The sequence below is a fragment of the Leuresthes tenuis genome, unplaced genomic scaffold (assembly GCF_036924035.1).
Source record: "Leuresthes tenuis unplaced genomic scaffold, fLeuTen1.0.hap1 SCAF_19, whole genome shotgun sequence".
In the NCBI taxonomy this organism is placed as follows: Eukaryota; Metazoa; Chordata; class Actinopteri; order Atheriniformes; family Atherinopsidae; genus Leuresthes; species Leuresthes tenuis.
Genome location: NW_027325373.1, coordinates 17,763,593 through 17,773,987, shown reverse-complemented (window position 1 = coordinate 17,773,987; position 10,395 = coordinate 17,763,593). Strand labels below are relative to the sequence as shown.

At 40.7% G+C, this 10,395-nt stretch overlaps 2 protein-coding genes across 6 annotated transcripts; both read left to right on the top strand.

Annotated features, from left to right (window-relative positions):
* The first annotated feature begins 254 nt into the window (after positions 1 to 254).
* On the top strand, positions 255 to 4,886 carry denr (density-regulated protein). Of its 5 annotated transcripts, none has more exons than XM_072371499.1 (8): positions 255 to 363; positions 1,667 to 1,776; positions 1,878 to 1,897; positions 2,004 to 2,088; positions 2,535 to 2,618; positions 3,506 to 3,622; positions 3,712 to 3,851; positions 4,712 to 4,886. In XM_072371499.1, the coding sequence occupies exons 2-8, from the start codon at positions 1,677 to 1,679 to the stop codon at positions 4,754 to 4,756; spliced, it is 591 nt and encodes a 196-aa protein (XP_072227600.1). In that variant the 5' UTR covers positions 255 to 363; positions 1,667 to 1,676; the 3' UTR covers positions 4,757 to 4,886. The 5 variants fall into 5 exon arrangements, with proteins under 5 accessions (XP_072227600.1, XP_072227596.1, XP_072227597.1 ...); XM_072371495.1 differs by having other exon boundaries at positions 2,004 to 2,094; XM_072371496.1 differs by having other exon boundaries at positions 265 to 451; positions 2,004 to 2,094.
* A 172-nt stretch (positions 4,887 to 5,058) lies between these two features.
* On the top strand, positions 5,059 to 6,843 carry LOC140276698 (hydroxycarboxylic acid receptor 3-like). The gene has a single exon (XM_072371494.1). It carries the CDS (start codon positions 5,468 to 5,470, stop codon positions 6,455 to 6,457), a length of 990 nt encoding a protein of 329 aa, XP_072227595.1. The 5' UTR covers positions 5,059 to 5,467; the 3' UTR covers positions 6,458 to 6,843.
* Positions 6,844 to 10,395: the final 3,552 nt, after the last annotated feature.

The window sequence follows — 10,395 nt, the reverse complement described above, 5'->3', positions numbered from 1 at the left end:
TAACCTTGCCTCAGTAATTTTAAAATGCTTTGGAGGGTTAACGATGCTTCAAATGTTTTACCAGAACTTTTTATTGTTTATTTACTCATTTTTATATAATAGTCATTTATATCAATTTAACTATTTATACTATGTAACCGTAACGTAAAAAAAAGAACTGATATCGTGTGAACACACGAGGACACTAATTACAGCAAAGCTGGTTATGGAGCGTCTAAAACCAAGAGAAGAAGAAGAAGCGGTATAGTCTGTTTCCCCTCCGATTCACCAGGAGGCGCTACAGCACATCTGCCGCTCCAACAACTAAAACAAGAAGCGCTACTAGGCGTGCTCAAAGTACGCCAAGTAAACCTGAGATATTCAGTAAGAATGATATTCTAAAAGTCAAACTAACGTTAATAATGCGACTCTCCTCCTGAACAGACAGCAGTTTTAGAGTTTGTTGTGCGGGGTAGGTCTCAGTGTGTGTCCCTGTTTATTTATTCAGCCTGACAGTTAACGGTGCGTTAGCTCCGCTAGCCTGCTAAGCTATTTGAGGTGCTAACGGTGACAGCTGGTGAGTCAACGTAACCTGATGAATGAAACCACTGAAAGTAATTTCCAGCGTTTCTTATTTTTAGCTGAGTTTATGTTGTCTCCACGGTGATAGAATCCACAAGAATATCGACATTTTAATTGTAGATTTGACATTGGTTTTTGGGAGCAAACAGTCTGTTTAGTAGCGCAGCCACTAAAAAAAAAAAAAAAAAAAGAGCCGCATGTGTTAGCGAGCTAAGGCTAGCTTTTTCCCCCATGAGTGCTGGTCTGCTGCCACTGAGCATTAAATTAGACCTCCGTGACACAAATTACTTAACCATTTTAGTTCACAGAAGCTTGCTTCCTAAAATATGCTGTCCATATATTTGAATCTGGCTCCCTGTAAATTATGAGTTGTCATGGCAGGCTAGCATGATGAAATACTCTGAGTAGCTTTGTTCATTCATACCTACCCTGTTGTGGGATAACAAATATGGTTTTATTACATGTTTTGACGTTTTCATGTAACCCGAAACTGTTGGCTTTCACCCTCACTTTATTTTCAGGGCAGGCTTCAGTTTCACTTTGCTTTGTCCTTATTTTTCTAGTTTTTATTAAGAATGCCCCACAACTTTTCACAAACTCTTTGCTGTACAAAACGATCACCCAGTCGAGTAGTTGGACCTTTTTGGCATTTCTACTAAACCCATCTCGCCTAAAATGATCATCTGTGTATGAAGAAATAAAAGCTGCAATACCTGATCAACTGACACTTAAAAGGAATTGATCAAATCATCTTTTTTTGTCCTTTTAAAAATCTCATATCTGTAGTTTTCTAGTTTCTAACATGAGACTTTGTATCACTACTTTATCACACGTTGTGATTAAAAAGGTTTTGGACTGTTCATTATACAAATCAAACGATCTGAAGACAAGCAGGTAGCGATGTGTTAATTCAAACCAATTTCTTTAATTCAATTCAATTTCTTTCTTATTGAGTAAAAAGGAAGAGGAAAGCATTATAAATCAATCAGTTATTCTTTGATTTGAACAAATTAACTGAAACCCAAAACTGTAGGTAAGTCACACCAATCTGCACCGTTCATTTTGTTGTGTTAAATTTTCCTGTCATTTATTTGTCTTTACTCAGATACTTTGTGATGGCTACTACTGAGATGGAATCAGGTTCTTCAGAAAGCAGATCAGAGCAAGGAACAGACCCTGATTCAAAATATCCATTGAAAGTTCTTTATTGTGGAGGTATAGTTAAAAACGTGCTTATTTTAGGCATTTGTCACTATTCATCTTAATTTCTTCAACCTAAATTCCTGTTTTTGTTGTTTTTTTTTTCATTTCTGCAGTGTGCTCCCTGCCTACAGAGGTGAGTTTGACTTCTCTTTTGGAGCCCACATTAGTGTAAATAAACTGTTTGAGATATTTTCTATGCAGAGATGCAGTATAAAGGAGTCTGCTCTGTTTGTCTGCAGTACTGCGAGTACATGCCTGAGCCAGCCAAATGCAGGCAGTGGCTCGAGAAGAACTTTCCAGATGTTTTTGCTAGGATGACTGTAGGTGAGTGTCACTTGAGATTTTTAAAACGTTTTGCTGAAATCCCGCTTTCTTTTGGAACCTTCCAAAGGTCACTTTTCATCTACATTGTCAACATTTGTTGCACAGTGTGATGATTTAATGGCTGACACAATAAATCCAGTCAGAGGGTTCAAATGTTTCGACACATATGTATAAATGTTGAAGCCAAGCTTAAATAAAGCAATAAATGATTTTAGAAATGACAGCTGTTATACTGTATTTGTAAATGTGTCGTAGCTTCATGAGCAAACCTCTTAAAATCCATTTTTAGATTTAAGGAGCGGTCTGTCGAGCTCTAAGGTGGTAAACTTTCTCATGTAAGAGTAAGCGCATCCATCTAAGAAGGCTTACGTGATCTTTACTGGATAAGTATTGCTGCTCAATTGGTTTGAATATATTTTCGTGTCTTTTCTGCCCAACTGGTCCAGCAGCGAACGCACCCAAGCAGGAATCCGGCGCTGGAGAAGCTCCCCCTGCAGGTGAGGAGGAGGAGAAGAAGAAACAGAAGAGGGGTACGTTTTTTAAATTTTTTTTTTTTTTTTAAAGTTGTTATAATGTAAAATGTTCATGTACACACTTAGAAATATATTTTACAGGTGTCTGAGTCATGAGATGTTCATTGTTTATCCGCCGCCTTATGTTTCACGATTCGTTCCTGGTGATGCATGTCAGTAATGTTGATGTCAAATTTAGATTTTCAGTCAACCCACAACGCAGGAGTAAAGTTTAATCATTTATTAGGCGAGTTCAGATGGAAACAAACTGGTAAACATGGTGAAAATGCAATAACAAAAGCATCAAATGTATGAATTAGAATAGAATACTAGGTCAAAACTGGGAACAGATGTCATTTTTCCAATATCCTGAAGCGTAAACAAGAAATACCGATCCACCAGTTTTTGTCCTGTTGACGCTCAACGGCCCCATCTCAGTTCCTCCCCCTGGTCCTACCCGTCTGTTTTTTCCTTATTGAATGGAGAGCAGCTGCTTCTTTTCTTTTAAGGAGCAGGGAGTAGTTCTGATGAAGCCATTAGGCTGCACAACACTTGGAAAAACATACAGTTTGTGATATTGTTGAGTATTGCGATCAGGATCTGAGTGATATGCAAACAAATACTTCAGAATATGGTGTTAACGTCAGGTTGATGAATCAGGGCTGCGTTCCACTTCTACCCTGCGTTCAGAACTTCCTCTTAAGCTGGATGTCAAAATGTCTGCCGTGGAAGCGGTCTGTAGCGGACAGTTTTTGCAGTCTAGTGTTGTCTTGATGCTGCTTTTATGAGTGCATAATTTTAGGTCGGATCTGTGGTGCTGCTCATCTTGGACCGTCCAGCTGTTGATCATCTCTGTTTTTACATTTTAAAGACATCATTCTGATTTACTTCACCTTTCCTCTCAGGTGGAAGAGGCCAGATCAAACAGAAAAAGAAGACGGTGCCTCAGAAAGTCTCAATAGCAAAAATCCCAAGAGCCAAGAAGAAATACGTCACACGTGTGTGCGGTTTGGCAACATTTGGTGAGAGTTCTGTTATTTTTTTGTCATCTGAGCTGCTTAATGTTTACTCGCTCAATGCTTTATTCTAAATCCTTTCTTCACTCCTGCAGACATTGAACTTAAGGAGGCTCAGCGATTCTTTGCCCAGAAATTCTCTTGTGGTGCCTCAGTGACAGCAGAGGATGAAATAATCATTCAGGGAGATTTTACAGACGACATAATCGACGTCATTCAAGAGAAGTGGCCTGAGGTAAGCAGTCTGTCTTCATGGAAGATGTTTGTCACACCGGCTGACTAATAGAAAATCTAACCACGTGGTGATTTTTGGCCCTTAGTTTATCTGTCAAATTCTGGAACATGGAGACAGGGAGACCGAGAGAAAGAGGTTCAGGATCTAAAATCTGCTTCATACTGTCATTCTCAACAATATCTGTGCAGGAAGCTGGACGGTTTTTAAGGATTTTTTTGTGATTTTCAGCAGCAGAGGCTCTGCTGCACAATGCCATTTTGGAGAAAAATGTTAAATCAAAGCTCAAAGTAAACCTAAATTTATCTTGGTTAATTGTGGAAAATCTGAATCTGCTCATCGGGTGTATAAACCACTAAGGTTCATCTTAAAAAAGTGAGTGCATGCCGTCGCTTTAACAGACTGATGAAGCCATTAATGTTGCGTTTCATGCCTGAAAAGGACTTTGACCGCATCAGTAAAAGTTGAAATTGTATTGTGGCTAATGCGCAACAGAGTCCCTGGAGGACCTGGGTTTCTTCTACAACACTAAGGGAGTTATTCTCTCCCACAGAGGACTCTGCTCCTGAAACACCTCATTTGTATTCTCTCCTTTTCTTCTGTTATTCAACATCACTTTGAAACACACTTCTGTAATGCCAGCTTAGCAAATGAGCAGTAGCAGCAGGAATGCTGCTTATGTACAGTGTGAGGGGGGGGGGTGTAATGTAAACCTAAACCCCTCTGCCTCCACTAACGAGGTGATAAATGTGAAGTTTGCACTCAACAGAGGGATGAAAGCCATTCAGAACTGTTCCTTTTTTGCTGTGAAATGATGAAAACGATGAAGACGGACACCAACGCTCTGTGTTCCTCTGTTGTAGGTGGATGATGACAGCATTGATGATCTGGGTGAAGTCAAGAAGTGAAGACCAAATATGCACTTTTACTGAAACAGATGTGACCTGTAACAGCGACAACCTGGCCAAATGTACACATTAAGTCATTTTATACCTATTTTATTTACTGTACATAAAAAGCTGCGGACTTGGCCACTCACTTGGGTTTTTTTTGGTTTTTTTTTTTTTTTTTTAGTTAATAGCTGCTTTCTCTCGTTTGCCAAAGGTGTGGTATGACCTGAGTCCTTCACAAATGTTCTTCACTCAAGCAACCTGTAGGCTAATAAATTTCAGTCTCTTTCGCCTGTACACACAAGTCCTCTTTGCCAGTTTGTTTTCTTGTTTTTGCTCCACTTGTCCGGTTTTTCTTTTTAGGGTTATGATTCACCGCAGTCACCTGGTTTCTCTTAGACAGCCGCAGGTTACTTGTTTTTCATGCATCCTCCTCATACCCATGAGTAAACCTATTCCCTGGCATAATAGTTTTATAATGAAGGCACACTCCCCACGCAGATAACATTTACAGTTGTTTCCATGCTCCTTTGGGTCAATGACGCTTCCCCATAGATAACACCGTGCACAGATGCTCACTCGACTTGTGAATTAACATATTTGTCTGTGACCCTTTTGCATGAGTGCAAACATCATTACCTTTCCAACAAAGACGCCTGCTGAAGCATATCTTTATTGACTGGGTATACAGCCACAGCTTGCAGTTGTGTATCACTGACCGGTCAGAGGATGAATCTCACACACTCGGATGTTTGCTGTGCCTTCGAATCTCCCATCCTGGACCGGGTTTTGCCTCCAATTCTGATCCTGGAGTTCATGTTCGGGCTGATGGGGAACATCTTGGCTCTGTGGATGTTTATCTTTCACATGGACACGTGGAAGCCCAACGCGGTGTACCTGACTCACCTGGCTGTGGCGGACTCCATCGTCCTGTTCTGCTTGCCTTTCCGAGCCGACTACTACAGGCGCGGGAAAAACTGGATCTACGGCGACGCCCCGTGCCGTATCCTCCTCTTTCTGCTCGCGGCCAACCGTGCGGCGGGGATCTTCTTCCTCACGGCCGTGGCCGTCGACCGCTACTTCAAAATCGTCCACCCGAGGAACAGGATCAACAGCCTGGGCCTGGGCTACGCTCTGTTGGTGTCCCTCGGCCTCTGGGGTCTGATTTTCCTGGCGACCGGGTACCTTCTTGCAGATGAGCACTTCTTCTACAACAGCAACCGCACCCAGTGTGAGAGTTTTAACATCTGCATGGGCTTCACCCCCCTCTCCACCTGGCACAACACCTTCTATGTCATCCAGTTTTTCCTTCCCACTGCCATCGTCGCCTTTTGCACCATCAGAATTACCTGTCAGCTGAACAACAGGACTTTGGACAAAAAGGGCAAAATCAAACGGGCCGTTCAGTTTGTCTTGGCCGTGGCTCTGATCTTTATCATCTGCTTTTTTCCCAGCACCGTGTCCCGCATCGCTGTGTGGATCCTCAAGGCATGGTACAACGAATGCAGGTATTTTGAGGAGGCCAACCTGGCCTTCTACACGTCGGTGTGCTTCACCTACTTCAACAGCGTCCTCAACCCCGTCGTGTATTATTTTTCCAGCCCGGCCTTCAGCGGCACCTTCAATAAGTTGTGGAACAAACTGTTGGGGAGAAGCGACGACAAAGATCAGATGGCGTCGTCTGAGAATGACATTTCCACTGTTGATGGTAGGATGTAAAAGCAGGTGATAAGTGACCTTGTCACATCAGTGTCCGATAACGCCTCTTATTTAAGCTTACGATGTGATCATGAACAAAACAACCCGCTGAATAGGTAGAAGCTTGGTGCTGCTCACTTGCATTGCTTTAACTCCACTTTGAGCCTGGCTGCAATGTAAAATCCGATGCTGTTCGTAACGATAACCAGTAGAAAAGTGATCGGGTCAAATGATAGTGAACCTTCTCTATTTGTCTTGGTAAAGCAGTTCATAGAATCTTTTTCGCGATGGAATAGACTCCAAACTCTTGTGTTTCACCTGCGCTGTAAATGATTTGCACTCTGAATCAGTTTGTCGGTGTTTAGATGACGTCAATGAAAATAATAAACCAGAATACACACATCAAATCAAAAGTGTGTGAAGTTTTTTTCTTTTTTTTTTCTTATGGTCTGTTCTGCGCATTTTAAATTGAATCCTGTCTCTTTTTGTTTTTGATAAAACAAAAAGCCAACCAATGACGCGGTCTGAAGTAAATCTGCTCTTCTGAGGGTTGGTGCAACAAAGTTAAATCCTGGATGAACAAGCACTTTGAGCTGATTGTGTCATTTTTGTTAAACGAATGAAGTCTTCTACACCGATTCATTTAACGAGTGATTTAAAATGAGTTCAAACAATGCCATGAATCAACCCCCAAAGACTATATAACCCAAACCCTTTGCTTTCCATGTTTTTATTCTAACAGCTTGATTTATATACAACGATCATGTAACAAACCTAAGGTCAATACGTCTCTGTGCAAGTACATTTTTACATAGTAAAACAAGCGCAACATTTCTTGGTTTATTTTGCAGCATTTCAACAGAATATCAGACAAATATCACATATTTTTATGCATTTTTCCTCTACACAAGCACATTTTGAAGGTAAATACTTCAGATTTTACTTGGATGCAGACATTTGTTGCGGGGGTTGTTTTGTATTATTAGTACAGACGACTGAGTAACCTGAGATCTAAATAACATTCACAAGAAGAGCCTGAATTCTAACTTTACTGATTTACGACCAAGAAGAAAGTGAATCGACAGCTTTTGTGTTGATTATTCTCACAAAGCGACGGATCCGGTGAGTAGTTGCTCTTAAAATCAGGCTGGGTTTGGTAAAGAAGACAAAAATCAAGAAAATATTGAAACGGATGTGCCGGACATACTAAATCTAGTAGTAGTTTCTAAAGCAAATCATTTCAACCGAAATTAAAGTTTTGTGGGAAGAGGTCGTTCTCGATCTGTTTCAGTCATACATGAGACTGAGTTTATGTGAAGATTTGCTGCTCGTGCTTTTTCATAAAACTGCAGCTGGTTTGCACTGCTGGTTGGACGACATCATGAGGTGAGTGACGATTGCTTTTATTAAACATTTCTATTTCAAAACAACAGAATAAAAATAAAGAATAAATGTTGAAAATCACGAGCTGAATTCAGTTGGAGGAGCACTGATTACTGAGCAGAGAGGTGGAGGCTGGAAGCTTCTTACACCAACACTTTTTACACACGACAGATTCTAAGTGACTACATTTTTCTAACTAGATTTCACCAAAACAAACACAAAAAGTGCAGTGGTTCATATCAGACTGATCCCTTTGGGACTGAGGCTGACTTCTAATTTACTTAATAATTTCCCATTGTTCAGAATTTTTCTTTGCAATATGATCAGAATCAGAAACTGGTTCATTGCTCAGTAGGTTTACACGTACAAAGACTTTGTTTTGGTTTTAAGGTGCTGGCTTTCACATAAAGACATAACACACAGAAAACCCCTTTACAGAACAGACCTGAATAACAACACGCGTAATCGAAAATCTGAACACAAGCTGTGCATGAGAGACGGAGTGAGTCCAGCTCAGACCAGTGGAGGTGATGGGAGGCAGAGTTTGCTCCAGCAGCAGAGAGATGGAAACTGTTTTTATGGTTTCGGTCCTGATGGAGCTAAGAAACTTTGTCTGGATTGGGAGTGTTAGGGTTTGTGGATTTTCTGTTTTATTTTGTGACTTTGGGTTTTCTTTCTATGTGTCTTGTTTGTGTTCTCAGTATTTTGGAGTAAAATTGGGTTTTATTCTGTGTGTTTGCCTATTCTTCATGTGACTCTTTGTTTCTAGTGTCTCGTATTTGATTGGCCTTGGCTGTTCTTCTTGCTCTTGTTTTATATCCATCACATGTGGTCTTAGTTAAGTCTTGTCTCAGTTCTGTCCTTGTGTTTATCTTCTTTATTTTATCTTTTATCTTTATTAGTTTGAATCTTAGTTCAGTTCCTAGTTTATTCCATCTTACTTTCCAGTACTCACCAGTAGTTGTCCTCAGATGATCAGTTGTCCCCTCCTCATCTGATTTTCTCTGAAATGTAGCTTTTGCTTTCCCAGTTTAGTTTCTGTCTTCTATTTGTCTGCTCTCTCCATTTGTGTCCTCCTCTGTCTTCCACCATGAAACCGTGACAGGGAAGTGTCAGCCACAGTCTTTCCTGTTCGCCCCAGGGTCCTGTCGGTCCCGTAGAGATGGCAGATTGCAGCCGATCACCTTCTCTGCAGAGTGGATGATACCCTGCGGTCTCCCCCTGTCCTTGGCCATGACATTTGATGCAGCAGGGGTCACACAAGCTTGGATGTCTCTGACCACACTTGTCTTCAAAAATGATACATGTTTAAACACCAAATACAGATGATATATATGGGGAGTTACACTGCAAATAGGCAATATGTGATTTTCTCAAATCTGCAGATTTAGTGCCGCAGACAAATCACAGCTTAGTGTAAGTGGTTGGATTCTCTTTGTAGCACAGTCAATATTACATTGTCTTTACAAATTTCTTCCACCGTATTTACTTAACTTCACGTTTTCTGACAATCAAGGAAAAACACCTTAGAAAAAAACATCATCGGGTTTAAAAAAGATAACTTTACCATCCTGGACTGGTAGTTTTCCAAAAGCATTACATATTTATTGCATCCGTAGTGACAATATCATGTACAAAGCCACCTTTACTTGTATAACACTTGTGCATCATTCATAAAAACAATGATAAATAATACATTAAAAAAAATCTGCTGAGATGACAAAACTGTCCAAGTTGTAAGGAAGGTTGAAAAAAAGAGATTAGTCCATAGCTTTGATTTGAACTGCTCAACAGATCTAATATAGAGAGGGAAGCTGGTTCAAAATTTTACGAGCAGTGACTGCAAAAGCTCGATCACCTTTTGTTTGTAGCCTGGTGCTGTTCTTGGCACATCATGGCAGAGAAGACTTAACTATCGACAACATGCTTACAGAAGACCTGCAACAACTTGGTGCTGATGTTTAAGGACATGATTTTCCTCAAGAAGTAGAGTTTGCTCTGTTTCTCTTTCTTTCATACAGCCTCTGTTTTGCACTTTCAGTGCAGTCTGTTGTTCAGGCAAACACCCACTTATCTGTTGTCCTCGACCACATCCACCTCTTCTCCCAGGATGGAAATGCAATTAGATTAAATTCAATAACACTTTATTAATCCCTGAAGGGAAATTATATAGCTGCAGTATTCATTATTCTTAAAGGTATGCTATAAGTGTAGCAGAGAGGAAGGTGGGGGAGAAATCTTCAGAGGTTGCCATTAATGGCTTGGGGTGTTTCTGTGCGTGGGAACAACTTAGCTGATGAGTTCTCATGCAGCACTCGTAGGTAGCACAAGTGAACTCTCAGTAGACAACGTGGACAAAAAATTCACAGCAAAATTCAACATCTGGTGTGCAGAGACTCTCTTTCTCTGTGACATGTCCAGGATTACACCATCTATTACAAGCACTGTAACCCTCCTCCTTCACTGTTACCATTCTTTCTGCAGTCTCTGTACGTATAGTCTTAAAGCTGAGCAGAGAGGTGTTACAGTTGTTCCTGCAGTCATGTTTTGATGCAAAAATATTGCCCTCCTGATAT

Coding starts and splice junctions, on each gene's coding strand:
- LOC140276698 (XM_072371494.1), top strand. CDS start 5,468: ATGAATCTCACACACTCGGATGTTTGCTGTGCCTTCGAATCTCCCATC.
- denr (XM_072371495.1), top strand. CDS start 1,677: ATGGCTACTACTGAGATGGAATCAGGTTCTTCAGAAAGCAGATCAGAG. Junction 2,095..2,534: donor TAGGATGACTGTAGGTGAGT/GTCACTTGAGAT, acceptor CAACTGGTCCAG/CAGCGAACGCACCCAAGCAG. Junction 3,852..4,711: donor TTCAAGAGAAGTGGCCTGAG/GTAAGCAGTCTG, acceptor CCTCTGTTGTAG/GTGGATGATGACAGCATTGA.